We start from the raw sequence: 17,234 nt of genomic DNA, 5'->3' as shown, positions 1-17,234 counted from the left end.
GAGCTGGACTGGAGGTGTGGCTTAAGTGGTAGAGCACCTGCTTAGAAGCTCAAAATCCTAAGTCCAAATCCCAGTCCCACCAAAGAAAAAAAATTCTATGCATATGTTAATGATACTATATGTTTTATAGTTTACTATTAATAATGTTTTTTTAATTTATTGACTCATAAAGAACATTATAACTATTTTCCAAATGCCTGTATGTATCCATTATTACTTCTCAATTAAATTTATTTTCATCTATTGAATCATCACAAAAGGGTTCTGGTTTTTCTTTTCATGTTTTAACAGTCAAGTCATTCCTCTCACTTATGCTCTTGTGTGAAAGGTTTTGTTTTGTTTTGTTTCAGTACTGAAAAAAACCACAATCCTCCTGATCTCAGCCTTCCAAGTAGCCAGGGTTACAGGTGTCAGTCACAGGTGCCTAGCACATGAAATTTTTTTTTAAGTGCTTTGGCTTTTTCATAGTGAAAACATTCTGTACTGTAAAATGTTTACTAAACCTGGGAGAAATTTTCATTTGATTTTGAGTGAACACTTAGGCTATCTCTAATTTGTATAAGAGAAAAATTATCAACACTATATTTTGCTTCTGCATAAACACAATGCAGTATACCTTAAGTACAGAAGTATACTATCACCTTGAGTTTTGTAACTAGTAATAATAACTAGTGGGGAAAAATTCTGATGGCCTCTCTCCTGGTAATTGTGACCTGTAAGTGCCCATGAATAAGTGGTTCTTTGTTTTCTTTTGGGGCTGATAGTACTTTGCTTGATGTGCTGGAATTTTTAAGTGTAACTTGGGAAACCTCTGCAGCCTAAGCATCTGAATGAAAACTCATCAAATACTTTGGTTAGTTTGAAGGTATATCATTTGAAAGATTATCTTCAGAGGCATGTAACATACCTTCTTTTTTTTTCCTTTTCAGTTAGAATCAACAGGACTTGGCCTTAGTAGTAGTAGACTAAGAACAACTCTAAACAGGATACAAGAAAGCCTTATTGATCTGGTAAGTAATGAATTGGAATTATATAATTTGAGTTATATGAAATAGGAGCTAATCACCTAATCAACTATACATAAATTTGTATCTATGTATGAAGTGCCTGAGCTCTAGTATTTATACTAAGTACATGAGGATGTAAAACAGTTGTTTATAGTCTGGCAGATCTCTGTGATTGGGATACTGGTATAAGCTGAAGAGTTGTGTGGGAGAGTGTCTGAGATCACTTTATAATTTAAGGAGAAAGTTTGGGTATAGTTTGCCATGTAGTAGGGAGCCCCAGTTCTTGACTGTCCTGTCACATGATGAAACACAAGAAGATTAGTGAGCAACACAAAGGTGACTCAGTAGTTTTTAATCCAGCAGAATCATTTAGTATAAGAAAAATAATTTCTTGTGGTTAGCCACTGTTGTCAGAAATTTATGTTTTTCAGGACAGTTCTCTGCATCTACATTAAGCCTAGACTTCTGTGGATTTTCCTTTGACCTACCCCAAGTAAACGATAATTTTCCTCTTTTTCATAGTACCTATATTATGTATATGCTTCTGTTATTGAAATTTTTATAAAGCAATGTAATCATTCTTTTAAGAAATACTAGTTGGATGTGGTGATTCGCACCTATAATCCCACCACTTGGGAAGCTGGGGCAGAAGCATTGAGAGTTCCACGTCAACCTTGGCTACATATATATGTACATATTTATACATACATATATGTATGTATGTATAAATGTGCAATAATTATTGTGTGCCAGATATGTTTTGGTGCTAATAATCCATCAGTGCACAGAAAAGATAATTCCTATGTCCTGTTTCTTTCTCTTAGAAGTTTTATTTTATTGGAGCAGAGACACCTATATAGGGAATAATGACAAGGAATAAAAAGGTCTGCTCATGTTTAGTACAGATGATTTTTTCCCCAAATTATTATTGATCTTTGATTGGTTGAATCCACACACAAGGAACCTATGGATATGGAGGGCTGACTGTGTAGTCATAGTACTTTCCTTGACACATAACATCTCTAGTAAATATTCATAAATAGATGAATAAACTCCAGTCCCTGGTTCCATGTTTCCTGTCTTTATCTGGCTTGTTCTTTTGGCCTTGCTATCATTTCTATCCTTGATCTTCGTTTTCAGATTAAAGGATCCTTGGTTGACATAGCCTGTTTTTTTTTTCTCAAATCCTTTTTTTTTTTTTTTTTTTTTTTGCTGTTTCATTTTTAGGGATAAAAATTTTACCATTTTTTTCTAGTTTTTATCAGCATGTATTAGTTCTACAAGGGGTATTATTTACTAAAATGTAACCTCAGGTTTTTTAAGCTGACATATTAATTTGCTTCATTAGTTTGCATCTATATTGGCAGAGAACATAGTTGATTTCCTACTATTTAATACATTTTTGGACAGTAAAATAATTTATAGCTTAATCAATATGGAACCAACAATGTGGAAGTAATATTTTTTCTTATATGTCAGTAAAAAATCTTAATATACATTTTTTCATAATTTTCTCTATGTATCTTCTAATTTTTACTTTTCCCTAAGTTGTAAAAGGCAAAATGGAATCACTTTGATCTTAGAAATACTACCTAAAGTAATTTATCATGTAACATCAGTGTAAACTAAGAAAATATGTTTGACACATCAAATAAAATTCTAGCAGAGGAAGTCTAGTGGAGAAAAAAATAGGAAAGGAAATTGGTATGGGCAAAAATGATAACAGAGATATGAATTTCTAATCTTCTTTTTGGTGATGCTAACTAATTTTTTTATTTTAAGATCTTTGACCAACATTGTATTCTTTTGTTTTGTTTTGTTTTGCTTGGCTTTGATTTTGGAGACAGTGTCTCATTACATAGCCCAGGCTGGCCTCAGTCTGGCAATCCTCCTGCCTCAGCTTCCCTAGTGCTGTGATTAGTGATGGGTACAATCATGCCCAGCTTGAACCTTTGATAATGAAAATGTATTTTAAAACTTGTTCAGAAAATCCATAAATATAAATTCTCTTTGTAGTAGTAGGCTAATGACAAGAATGGCTGAAAAAATGTGACTTTTGCTCTGAGAATAAAGATTAAGATTTCTTTCTCAGTCTTCAAAGTGGTTCTGTCCTCTTTTGCTAGTTGGATGGCTACAAACTGAAACACTTACCCAGTTTAGCAGCTTTTCCATCCAAGTGCACAGTAAGCACATACCATTTATTTATGTCAGCCTGACATTTTTGTGCCTGGCTTGCTCATTTCAAGTATTACTTCCTTAAATGTAAATGCTGGCCTTTAGCCCTTACGCAAATAATTATTATAATTTTATGCCTAAAATGCAAGTGTTAACTGAGAACAAAGGAAGAAGACATTCTCATGAAAACCTTTGGAAGTGAGGGCATCAATTGCTGTGATCTCTGGGGATTTTTGTGGAGGAGCTCTGCAAGTAAAGGGCACTCAGCATGTTTATGTTGAAGGTGCTGGTGGTTGTTAGGGATGTGCTTTGACCCCTCCTGCCATACTTTAAAAAAGATAATAGCACATCTGCCTAGCATTTATTATATTAATTATTTTCTTCTAAGTTCCTCTTCTGAATTTTTTTTTCAAAATGTAGTGAGTGGATTTTGTTACCATGCCATTACAGGAAAAGGTACTATAGTTAAAATAAGATTATAATTTCCATTTCTAATTCAAGCGAATTGTTTGTTATTAGAAATATATTTGGTTATAAAATTTCTTTATGGCCTCACACAGTGAATTGACTTTGAGATTGTAATCACATCAGCTTTGTTAGGAGTCATTTATTGAGAACCATGCTCCCATGGAGGTGTTCTTTATACAGTACAATTTTGATGTTACCATCTTGACTGCCTGGAAAAATAGTAAATAAGTCTCTCTTTCTCTGATATTGAATGTAGCAACTGTTTGAGTAACTAATATGCTGACATCAATATTATAAACACAAAAGGAAGCTTGGTCACCTAAATGTATCAAGCTCTTAAGGCACTCCCACCCCCCCCAGCCTATTTGTTTATAATATGGGTATATTTTTGTGAGGTCCAGTAATATTTATAACTCACATCAAAGGTACTATTTGCCTGGCATCAGAATACCTGGAAAGGTAAATTAGTAATGAGAAGATCCCTAGTGAGCATGGCATCAGATGAAAGTGAAACAGAGATTTGAAGTCTAATGAGTTTTTCTGTCTGTAGATTAGACTGCCTTGCTGCTGTTGACTACATGAACATTTGTCTGAATCAGTGGCTCTTTACTGAGGAGTCCAGCACTCCTTGCTTTCTAGGCGTCCCTTTCCGCTGTCCACGTTGACCTCTTCCTTGTCATCAAAACTGTCCGCAGACATCTGCAATACAGTGGATTCTGTTTCAGTTTATAACTACATTCTAATTGTGCCTGCTTAAGATTATACCAAGGTTACCTTGATTAAGATTTGGGCATAAAGTGGTTAGTCAAACCATATTTTACAATTTTACCAGTTTGCTTCCCAAGGGGTCAGTACCATTTCCCTCGCTGACCACTTCTTGAGGGACGTAACACTTTTGTCTCTATGTTACTTCTTAAAGATGCCTCGTATTGGCCAATTTCAGGTCATGCCCAGATGGTAGCATCTATTGTTGGGTGATACATAGAATCATTTTCACTTAGTAAAAAAAAAGAAAGTTCCAACAGTTACAAAACATAAAAGCAGGAAAAAAGAATTGAAAATAAATATAATTAATGTATGTCTATGTATTTTAATTATAGTTCTAGGTTTGTCATACAGGTGCTTGCTTTGCTGTTTCAGGTGTTGTGCATGTGTTTCTTTTCAGGAGGTTTCAGCTGATTCAACTGCCACACTCACCGCAGCAGAAGAAAGAAAGGAGAAGATACCCAGCCCACACCTCAGTCACCTAGTGGTTTTGACATCTGGGGATACATTGTATGGGTTGGCAGAAAGAGTGGTAGCCACAGAATCCTTGTAAGTCATTAATAGCACTTGGTTTGCCATTCACCATGTAAGAAAAGTTATAAAACCAACTTTAAATATAATTAGGCTTCTAGCTGTACACAACTATCACTTCTAAATATCACTTATGTGTTTCTGAGTATATGTTACATAGATTGCCAATGGATTTTTAAAGCCATATTGTTGGTTTTCAATTATATAAACTAATTGAAGGAAATCTTTTAAGTTCTGATCTTTAGCAACACAAACTTTATGAAGCATTATGGTATAGCCAGGTGTGGTGACACATAGCTATAATCCCAGATGCTCTGGTGGCGGAGGGAAGAGGATCATGTATTTGAGGCTAGCCTGAGCAACACTGGTGAGACTCTGTCTCAAAACCAAAATAAAAACAAAAGGACTGGGATATGGCTCAAGTGGTAGAGTGCTTGCTAAGAGCACTGGTTAATTTCCCAGTGTTAATGGAAAAAAAAGTTGTTATACTTTATAATTCCCTGTTGACTGAAGATTGTAGGGGTCAGTAGTTACATTATTATTGTTCAGTAGCATTCATCTTTGGCATTAGCAAGAATGCATCCTGACCTTTATAAATCCCCAAATTTGTTAATTCAATAGGAGCATATAGCTTCTTCCATAAAATATAGTCCAGGATAACTTAAAAAATGTTTGCATACATAAGAAGAAATGGAGAAAAACAGTACTTAGTGGCAGTGCCTCTGCAGGTGGGGTTCAGGCTCATTTACCAGCCATGACTGCCCTCCTGCACCCCAGCTCCCTGCACCTGGTGTGCACTTGTGAGGCCTCGCCTAGCTATGCATATTAGGAATGTTTGGCTACTTGTGAAAAGTGTCACATGATGAATCTATGGATTCAAGAGTTTTTTTATATAATTGGATGGTATCTTTAAAAGAAACCATCCCAAAAATACCATATTCTCTTTTCAATCTTTTCTGTTATCGGTGCTCATTTTTTTTTTTTTTTTTTTTATTCATATGTGCATACAAGGCTTGGTTCATTTCTCCCCCCTGCCCCCACCCCCTCCCTTACCACCCACTCCACCCCCTCCCGCTCCCCCCCTCAATACCCAGCAGAAACTATTTTGCCCTTATCTCTAATTTTGTTGTAGAGAGAGTATAAGCAATAATAGGAAGGAACAAGGGGTTTTGCTGGTTGAGATAAGGATAGCTATACAGGGCATTGACTCACATTGATTTCCTGTGTGTGGGTGTTACCTTCTAGGTTAATTCTTTTTGATCTAACCTTTTCTCTAGTTCCTAGTCCCCTTTTCCTATTGGCCTCAGTTGCTTTAAGGTATCTGCTTTAGTTTCTCTGCGTTAAGGGCAACAAATGCTAGCTAGTTTTTTAGGTGTCTTACCTATCCTCACCCCTCCCTTGTGTGCTCTCGCTTTTATCATGTGCTCATAGTCCAATCCCCTTGTTGTGTTTGCCCTTGATCTAATGTCCACATATGAGGGAGAACATACGATTTTTGGTCTTTTGAGCCAGGCTAACCTCACTCAGAATGATGTTCTCCAATTCCATCCATTTACCAGCGAATGATAACATTTCGTTCTTCTTCATGGCTGCATAAAATTCCATTGTGTATAGATACCACATTTTCTTAATCCATTCGTCAGTGCTGGGACATCTTGGCTGTTTCCATAACTTGGCTATTGTGAATAGTGCCGCAATAAACATGGATGTGCAGGTGCCTCTGGAGTAACAGTCTTTTGGGTATATCCCCAAGAGTGGTATTGCTGGATCAAATGGTAGATCGATGTCCATCTTTTTAAGTAGCCTCCAAATTTTTTTCCAGAGTGGTTGTACTAGTCTACATTCCCACCAACAGTGTAAAAGGGTTCCTTTTTCCCCACATCCTCGCCAACACCTGTTGTTGGTGGTGTTGCTGATGATGGCTATTCTAACAGGGGTGAGGTGGAATCTTAGTGTGGTTTTAATTTGCATTTCCTTTATTGCTAGAGATGGTGAGCATTTTTTCATGTGTTTTCTGGCCATTTGAATTTCTTCTTTTGAGAAAGTTCTGTTTAGTTCACATGCCCATTTCTTTATTGGTTCATTAGTTTTGGGAGAATTTAGTTTTTCAAGTTCCCTGTATATTCTGGTTATCAGTCCTTTGTCTGATGTATAATTGGCAAATATTTTCTCCCACTCTGTGGGTGTTCTCTTCAGTTTAGAGACCATTTCTTTTGATGAACAGAAGCTTTTTAGTTTTATGAGGTCCCATTTATCTATGCTATCTCTTAGTTGCTGTGCTGCTGGGGTTTCATTGAGAAAGTTTTTACCTATACCTACTAACTCCAGAGTATTTCCTACTCTTTCTTGTATCAACTTAAGAGTTTGGGGTCTGATATTAAGATCCTTGATCCATTTTGAGTTAATCTTGGTATAGGGTGATATACATGGATCTAGTTTCAGTTTTTTGCAGACTGCTAACCAGTTTTCCCAGCAGTTTTTGTTGAAGAGGCTGCTATTTCTCCATCGTATATTTTTAGCTCCTTTGTCAAAGATAAGTTGCTCATAGTTGTGTGGCTTCATATCTGGATCCTCTATTCTGTTCCACTGGTCTTCATGTCTGTTTTTGTGCCAGTACCATGCTGTTTTTATTATTATTGCTTTGTAATATAGTTTGAAGTCAGGTATTGTGATACCTCCTGCATTGTTCTTTTGACTGAGTATTGCCTTGGCTATTCGTGGCCTCTTGTCGGTGCTCATTTTTACATGCAAAGCATCTTAACTCTATACTTTGTGGTAACCTGATTATCTCCTTTAAAGTCACTCTTCTTTCATCCCAACTTCCATTCAGTATGAAGTGAGCATTGATTATTGTGTAGATTGTAAGTGAACGTGTAAGTTCAGGGTACAAGGTAGTTCACTAAAATGGAAAATATTTTTAATTGTTAAAAGTTTTTCTTGGGGATCTTAAAATATTACTTACACAAAAACACTGATGGGCTCTAACCCTGCATAGCATGTTTACACAGCTGTTTACTTCCCTAGGGTATTCTTGGCTGAGCAGTTTGAGTTCCTTCAGCCACATCTGGATGCTGTGATGCCTGCAGTCAAAAAGCCCTTCCTGCAACAGTTTTACTCTCAGGTCAGAGATGCTCTTGTGTATCATTTCAACTTCGAGCAGTATGGGACTGTCACTGATTATTTACATTGGTTTTGTTTCGTTTGTTTGCTTGTTTATTTTTTTACTAGAGATCAGCCTTTAAGCCCCAGGCGAACTGGATAGAATATTCAACTATTCACTCATCTATTTATTCATTCACATTCCTATGTCAAATACTTATTGAGCACTCATGTAACTTTTAGTCTAGTGAGAGAAAGCCAATTAAAACTGTATTATTTATTTATGTTGGAATTGCTGTTTTAGTTTTATTTTTGGATTATTCATTGCTATTGTATAGAAATACAGCCTAATATAAACTATAATTATTATAAATTGTGTTAAGTGCTATGATGAAGGGAAAGAGCGATGACAACAAATTTAATTGTGGCTGGAGAAGGGGAGTTGTGGTTGGGAGAAGGCTGTCTGGAGGGAATAATGTTTAAATTACACAAGCGAGGGAGAAAGAGTGAGTTGGGGATGGAGTCCAAACTACAGGAGGTGAGAGAGAGCCTGGTGCTGGTGAGCAGCTGAGGAAAGTGCAGCTTACCAGGCAGCGAAGAGGGCAGGTTCTGAGAAAGTTGGAAGCAGAAGCCACGTGCTCCAGAGCATTCTCAGCTGGAGTTGGACTTTATTCTGAGGGCACTGGGAAGCTACCGTAGAGCTTGAAAAGTAAGAGGCATGCCCAGGTGTGTGTTTTAGAAGGAACCTTTGGGGGCGGGTGAGCAATGGACTCTGGATGGCAAGCCCAGAGGCAGCGAGACCAGTTGGAAGGCCATTATTTATTGGAAGTAAGATAAATGGAATCTTGAACTAGTGTACTGGAGTACGAGTGGAGAAAAGTGGAATAATTTGAAAAATAATTCTAGTCTTCAAGAAAATCTCTAGTTCTTGTAAAATTATAACATCAGTGGTCTCAAGTTTATGGACTGTCTCAAAATTGTATTTTGTATAAAAGCTTTGCCCTTGGATTAAGATATTTTCATAATAAATCTTCAAATGTATAGTGTCTCATTTTCAGATACAATGTATACCACAAATGGTGACAAAATGTTTATACATTTGATAATTTTAGGAAATAATTATTACATTTCTGTGTAATCATTTCAGACAGTTTCAACTGCTAGTGAACTTCGTAAACCAATTTACTGGATTGTAGCTGGTAAAGCTATTGATTATGAACAGATGCTGCTCCTGATGACTAATGTGAAGTGGGATGTGAAAGAAATTATGTCACAACACAACATATATGTAGATGCATTGTTAAAGGCAAGTGCTCTGGGAAACTCTTTGCTGAAGACCATTCTCCCCAGAGAAGTATTCCTTTTTTGCAATGGCTCTAAAATGGTTACGACAATAATGTCTAGTGGAGGGGTATTAAAGTTCCCAAAGTGGAATAGGCTTACTGTCTAAATTCTGTGATCTTATTTATACCTAAGAATACTCTATAGATTTTAAATTTTTGCTCACTAATTTCTCATGTTGAGTTAGAGTTTGATTACTGCAACCATGGCTGTCTTTCATGTTATATAACACAACCCCAATAGCCATGACTCTAAGGTCAACAAGATACTTCTGTTTAACTAGGTGTTATTTCTATAGGTTAGCGTGTATGTAACCATGTCCCTGATTATTCCAAGTTGTATTTTCTAGAAATCACATTATTTTTGCAATGTCTCATGACAACAGATCTGTGCTTTCAAAGATCAACATTTCATAGATTTCATAGAAAGAATTGTAGTTTGTTTTCATTTATGTATTAGTGGTTATTTAGAGGTCACTGGACATGTGTCATGCACTGATAGATGTGCTGGAAGTATAGTTGTGAATTAGGGAATTTATGTGCCCTCAAGGAATATCCATGCCAATGCAGACATGAGAGTGAACAGATGATTGAAATACATTAAGTGCTGTGGGAAATGCACACACGCGCACACATGCGCACACACACACATATGCATGTGCACACAGAGCTAAAGAAAGGTAGGAAATGACAGGATGTGGGTGAGAGGGGGTTGCCATTTATTTGCCCTGGTCACAGAAGGCCTCTGATAAAGTGAGTGGACAAAAGGCCTGAAGGAAATAAGGAAATGAGCCAGGTGGATATGAGAAGCAGGAAGAACATCTGAGAAGATGAAAGCTGCTTTCAGAAAAATTTTGTTTTTCATTTTTGTTGATGAAAAGAAATTGACCCTCTTTAAAAGACTTTTATCTCATTTACACATCATTCTTGCTTTGCTCAAGGCAATAAGTATTGGCCTGGTACACCTGAGAACTGATGAAGCCATTGTAAACAGTGTCTTCAAGTTTCCATGGTGATCTAAGGAGGAGTAAGCACAGGGTACTCTCTTTGCCACCTTGGAATTAAAAGATCATTGACCTTTAATGATAATAAAATGAAAAATTTTGGTTTCCAGAGTATACAAGGAATTTTAATTGCATATTTTAAATTAGAATGCAAAAGATCAATATAATTTTTATATAATGGCACCCTCCTCATTTTTAACAATTCTGTTTGCAAAAAGTTGATTCTATTTTTTTTGTGACAGTCAGGTTGCTATAACAAAGTGTTTATAAACTGGGTAGTTTAAAAACAAATTATTTCTCATAGCTCTGGAAGCCAGAAAGTCCAAGCTCAAGGTCAGACAGAGTCTGACCCAATTTTTCATAGATGTCACCTTCCTGTGTATCCTTACATGATAAGAGGGGCAAGTCAGCTCTCTGGTGACTTTTATAAAAGCTCTAATGTAAGTCATTGCCTCCTAAACACCCCTCTCTCAGTGTCATCACCCGGGAAGTTAGGATTTCATCACATGAATTTTTGGGGAACACACATTCGGACCATGCCACATGCCAACAGTGGTACTCATAGGAATGTAAGAAAAGGACTTCTGCACTCAGCAGATATGCATAACAGAAGTAGTTATTTTCTTCAGTATTCTTAATTCTAGGAAGCATGATTATTAAAAGGAAGAACCAGTGTTATTCAGATTATTTACCTGAATCCAATTTTTAGCAGACTATAGCTTCTTTAAGCATAAAGGTTAGTTATCTGTGATAACTTCCATTCTTTGTATTACTTTTCCAAGTTTTAAATCGGGGAAAAGCAGCCCACATTCGTTGCCCTGAGAGAATTGCAAGTAAAATGAAATAGTTCTATTATTCATTTAATAAGCAGCATTCTTGAATGTTGAATTTAGTAGTAAGTAGACCATCAGTTTGTACAGCAAGAATATAGCTTTATCTTTAAAATTAACTGTTAATGAAAATTATTGACTATAACTCTTGAAATCCAAAGCAGTTTACTGTAGCGAATACATAAATAACCACCATATCAAATGCTATGCTTTGTGAGATCCAGGAAGTGAAGCAACAGATGAAGAGCATTACTTACTGAACTTCATTTTTCAAAGGAAAACTTAGTGGGTTGAGGATCCACTTCTTCTAAAAAAAAAAAATTAAAAGCAGTGAACTGTTAAAAATAAATCAGCAAGGAAAATTGTGATTTGAGAAGTAGCGGAAGAGTAGAGGGTAACACAGTTATCATTATGTGGTGGCTGGACTAGGGATGATAGGATTAGATTTTTTTCTCCTTTGTGCCATTAGAACGTTTGAACACACATCAGCCCTGACTTGTCAAATGTGGTGTCACTTTTCTATTCAGGAAACTAAAGACAAACATCATTTTAAGTCTTCTAAATTTATGAAAATATTGCCAAGGACGGGTCAATGGCATGTCCTTTTATAAATGAACATATTTAGATTAGAGTAGTTCAAAGACACCACATTTTGAAGGGTGCACCATCTCCTGCTTTCATTTAATTACTGGGATTTTCTAAACTCATTGTATATATTTTTATTTTTAGTACAGTCCTGTCAGAAATAAAAGTTAACAGACAATAAAGTATGTTCAGTTTTTCTGTACAAAATAGAAAATATTTTGGAGTTTTTTTTTGTCTTTGTGCTAAAAATTTGTAGCTGTGACCTGATTTCAAATCATTTGGTACAAAATAATATATTCAGACAATGCTTAGGAAAGAGAATAATTTATCAGATTGCTCTCTAAGGAAGACAAATCATAAAGAGTTAACTTTCAGTTGAAAGCTTATTAACATGTTTTTTAAAAAATAAAACTATGGTTCTCAAAGATATTTTTAAACCAAATTAAGTCAGTTAGCTCTGTTTGTTCATAGTGACAACCAGAGAAACATTGGAGATGCAGAAACATTTGGACATTATTAACATTGTTTAGTCACTTAATAACACTTAGTTCTTTTCAGATGAAATGTAGTGTGTTCTGTACTAGAACACAGCCTATTCATATTTTTAGACATCTTCACACTAAACCTAAATTATCTTTGCCATTAATTCCTTTTTGCTTCACTTGTTTTGATTCTAAGTATTTTTTTTCTTTTTTACCATTTTTGTGGGGAAGTGCTGCAGCAGTAAAATGATAATCACATATTGTCCACGACTTTTGTTTTCTTAGGAATTTGAACAGTTTAATAGGAGGTTAAATGAAGTTTCTAAGAAAGTTCGGATACCTTTGCCTGTGTCTAATATCCTTTGGGAACATTGTATACGACTGGCTAATAGAACTATTGTGGAAGGGTAAGTCTTTCATGAAAGCATTATCTTACTTGTTTCTTAACTGATAAATTATAATATATGGATAATATTGTATGCTATGACTAGAAGATGGATAAAACAGGTAGAGGTAATGATAGGCAGACAAGTTTGAAGTATGATTTGAGAAGAAACCCTAAACCCCATTGTGCCTGTCTTGGTCTATGCTTTTTTTTCTTGCTGGTGACACAGAATTAAGCTAGGAGATGACTGAGGAACGCTAAATCATTAGATTATCTGAAAGTTAAAATAATAATTATTACCTATTAATAAAATTTTTGTAATGGTAGTTATTCTTAACATTAGTTTAATACTAAGTATATGACACTTATTGAACCAAACATTTCACAGAATTACATCACCAAATCCTGATTTACCTCTTTTTGATAGACACTATTATTCTGTTTGTCAATAAGAAAGCTTAGGCTCAGAAAATCAAGAATTAAAGAGGTTAAGTAAATTGTCCAAATTCACAGTTTTCAAATACAGAGATGGCATATAAACTACTGGTTTTCTGATGACAAATCCAATCCTCACAACTCCTTCCATCACTGTTCATCATTTTTGAATCACTGGCAACTGTATCAGTCTTTCATGTGCAGATTTACAGATCTGTGTGCTTTGCCCGCAACTTGTAGAATACAAAGAAGACAGTAACATATTCCATTCAAAATGTCCATGAAAGTGAACAGCCATGTCAAAGACTGTGTAGTGATCTAAAATTGCACGTCAATTGAATTCTCACATTGTCATGGTATAACTTCTCTTTATCTCTCATTTGTTATAAAAAGAGTGTATTAGAAAGTGGGAAGGTGTTGGGGACAGACTGACTACTGTCTTGGCACGATGTATGGAAACTAGCAGTTGATATAAGTCATAAAACACTGTGTCAACAACCGCACTGAAAATTACTTTCAGTAAATTTGTTTAAAGTAAAAAAGTGAGTAATACATTTTAGGTTTATGTATGAACCACTTTATTGGGGAAAAAAAGCTTGGTCAATAAAATAAATTGTATTCTCTTACAAGTTTCATTAGGGGAAATACCTCATTCCTTAAGGTTGAATTTTCCATGGTATGTATAATTGATTGAAGGAGTGATAACACTGATTGAGGAGGAATAAAATGTTGTTCTGTTAAGCTTAATATATTTATTGTTATTATTAGTACACCTTAAAACATGCAGTGTTCAATAGTGTGGGTGTTGGAATAAGTCTATGAATTATTTTATCATGGAAAATATATACAGTGTTCATTGGAGAATTATTTCATTTGTTTCCCTTGCATTGAGTATTGATAATATTGAATAGTTTTATAAAACTTAGATTTATAAAACTTTGGAGTACTCAAAATTTCGTTTTATAAATAACTCTTGGCAGCCAGATTAACAAAAATACCACTTTTTGCTTTCTTATGGCAGCTGTATTGATCGGGTGCAGAGAACTACAGTGCATATATAGAGCAACAAAGAACTTTGAAATTATTCATTCTCTTTTCTTTGCAGATGAGGAAATTGAAGTCTAGATAGGAAAAATGGCTTTTTAAAACCTGATAATTCAACTCTCCCCTTGTGACACCCAAGGCTTATATGCTGTTTTTCCTTGAACCCTTTCAGCTTTGGACAATCTATCTATATGTGGTTTAGAGAAAAGTTTAGGTACCTAAAGTTTTCTTTTTCTAATTATCCCATTATTTGTATTGTGTTATTATTTTGTATCTTAGATATGCCACTGTTAAGAAGTGCAGTAATGAGGGTCGTGCCTTGATGCAATTAGATTTTCAACAGTTTTTAATGAAACTTGAGAAACTAACCGATATTAGGCCCATTCCTGACAAAGAATTTGTGGAAACCTATATCAAAGCCTACTACCTAACTGAGAACGACATGGAACGCTGGATCAAAGAGCACAGGGTGAGAGCTCAAAAACAGTAAATTAAGTTTTGTGCTGTTCTTGTCTGGTGTATTATGTAATTCAAAATTATAAGAGTGAAATGCAAAGAAACATTTGCTTTTAAATAAACTAACATGATTCTGTTCTTCACCACTTTCAAAGTGTGTTCGTGCAGTGTCCTTTGCCTAAACAAATCCTTGACCCTTTTTGAACTATAACAGTGATATCTGGACATATTGTCAAAGTGAGAGAGAGTATTACTTCTTCCTGCAAGTGTGTTGTAGGAAAAGACTGAAGTTGGTTAACATTAATATAGATTAAATATAGTAACATTGAAATAATTCATAAGATAGAGTCTGTTACAGAACTTAAGCTTCGTACCTCTCAACTATGAAATGGTACAAGCTAAACACTCTGGCATGTATTAATAATGATTGAAGACCTTAATATTAAATAGTTAACTTTCATTCTATGATAGATTTTTCCTTTAATATAAATTTGATTACTTTTCTTTTGTGGGAGAAAATACTGGTTATTTGTTATTTAGGATTCTTAATTTTCCAGTAGTTCTATTCAACGTAGATCACTTAAATATGCTTGGTATGGGGAGCTTTTCCATATGATTATGTCCTTATTTTCTGCTTTTTCAACTCAGTAAGCAGTTTGTCTTCTATGTCTTTTGACTATAATTTCCACTGTTTTTCACTGGTTTGTAGTGCTTAAAACTACCCATTGACATTGACTATCTGCCTGCCTCTTCTAGCATTGGTCATATGTATGTCCTTTGGGTTCTAAATTTCTGTCTTCTTTCTGTGAACAGGAATATTCAACAAAGCAGTTAACCAATTTGGTGAATGTTTGCCTGGGATCCCATATCAATAAGAAAGCAAGACAAAAACTTCTGGCAGCTATAGATGATATAGACAGACCTAAAAGATAATGAGCAAAGCTCCCTTTCCTCAGTGGCATTGATCTTCTCTCAACATATATAACATGAAAGGCAATTTTTCATGCACTACTGACAACTACCTGCTAAGAAACCTTTGTGCATGTTCTTTCCAACAGGAAGGTGGAAAACACTGAAGTGCATATGGTGTTTCAAGTGACTTTTATATGCTTCAGTCTCTTCAACTTTTGGTCTCATTTGTTATCCTTTTCTGAAATGATATTATTGCCATGTCATAACTATTGTTATGTGACTACAATTATATGTTTTACATAAGAATGTAACATAAATGCGTAATTATAGAGAACAGTGACTGATGTATCTATGAACAGTTTTTGGAGAGTGAATTTATGTTGGCATTTTTTTACCCTCTGAACTTCATCCTTAATAAGCATAATATGAAGTGGTTGATGTACAGTATTTCCTAATTATGAGCACTGCATGAGAATTAAAAAGTACATGTAAGTGAAATAGTTGAAAAATTCAGTATGTTCAGTTTTTAAATGTCAAAATTTATTTCGGGGTTGATTTGGTTATAACAGTGATATCAATGATGAAGTTTAATAAATATTATACTCCAAAATGATCAGCTTGTGTGAGTCTACATTTGGATATTTTCACCTGGCAGGCAGATTTCATGAAACTGTAATGCAACTTTTAGCATGTTTTGTACCCTGAAACTAATGGTGAGAAGTAATTCCATTGTATGTACCTTTTTGGTGCCTCGGTAACATGAGAATGTTTATTGTGGGAATTTCTTTTATCTTTATAAAAATATGAAATATTTTCCTCTCTTTCAATTCAACTTTTGTCTTCAGACAGTAAAACCTGGGTTGACTAACTCAGGGAAGAGCTGTCTTAATCAAGCCTAAATATAGAATCATGGTCTTCCTTAAGTACTTGGATTGTAACAAAAGTGTAAGACTGAGTATAGCCAATGATTAACTTTAGAAACCAGTTAATTAGTATGCAGTAATTATGTACTAGTCCGCTAAACTTTGCCCTGGAGCCAGTGTCTTCTCCCAATAAATACGTAGGACTTGAAATTTCCCGTATACTTCTGCCAACTATCTAATAAGGAGTTTTGTGCATATGCTTTCTGACTTGTAGTGTTGGTCCAACGACTACTCCAACATTGCTAGCTCACAGGATCCTAAGACATTGCATTGGTCTCAGGTGCTGAAATGAAGGGCAGTGGGTGGCATGTGATGAAACATGGAGGTGATTAGGAGATGATTGCCACTCTTTGTCCACCAGTCCCTGGTGGGGGGACACAGTACACATAGTACTGTGTACACAGTACACTGTACACATAGTACAGTGTGAAGCACTTTCAGCGTTTGTTGGCATGTGGGTGCTTATGTATGTGTCTCCATGGAGAGCTTTTTATTTTCAGCCTCAAGTTACTTCACAGTCCATTTACTGTCAATTTAAAACTTTCCTCTTACAAAATCATGAGTTTGGTGCCATTATGATCTGCTCATGATGCTAGACTATGTACTTATAAAATAGATTCTGCCTGTAGCCTTCATCTATTTGCAGACACTTGAAGAAAACAAATACAAAATAAGCTTGGTCCTTGTGTTTAATGGCATATTCAACTGGGAATATAAAAAACTAATCAGTCTTATTTTTTTGTCAATTGATAAGGAGATGCTTATTTCTTTTTTTTTTACATGGATTTATAGT

General features: G+C 35.3%; 1 protein-coding gene across 2 annotated transcripts in view; it reads left to right on the top strand.

Moving 5' to 3' along the window:
• The window catches only part of Vps50 (VPS50 subunit of EARP/GARPII complex), a 120,543-nt gene extending 104,412 nt beyond the window's left edge, over window positions 1-16,131 (top strand). For both annotated transcript variants that reach the window (XM_074064736.1, XM_074064734.1), the window contains 7 exons: window positions 930-1,010; window positions 4,816-4,964; window positions 7,971-8,067; window positions 9,193-9,351; window positions 12,572-12,693; window positions 14,430-14,619; window positions 15,420-16,131. In XM_074064736.1, coding sequence (XP_073920837.1) covers window positions 930-1,010; window positions 4,816-4,964; window positions 7,971-8,067; window positions 9,193-9,351; window positions 12,572-12,693; window positions 14,430-14,619; window positions 15,420-15,539 — 918 coding nt within the window. In that variant the 3' untranslated portion in view covers window positions 15,540-16,131. The remainder of the gene's footprint in view (window positions 1-929; window positions 1,011-4,815; window positions 4,965-7,970; window positions 8,068-9,192; window positions 9,352-12,571; window positions 12,694-14,429; window positions 14,620-15,419) is intronic.
• The last annotated feature ends 1,103 nt before the right edge of the window (window positions 16,132-17,234 follow it).

This window comes from Castor canadensis, chromosome 2 (assembly GCF_047511655.1).
Source record: "Castor canadensis chromosome 2, mCasCan1.hap1v2, whole genome shotgun sequence".
Lineage (NCBI taxonomy): Eukaryota > Metazoa > Chordata > Mammalia > Rodentia > Castoridae > Castor > Castor canadensis.
Note: the sequence above shows the minus strand (reverse complement) of the source record. Positions and strands in the feature narration are given on the sequence as shown.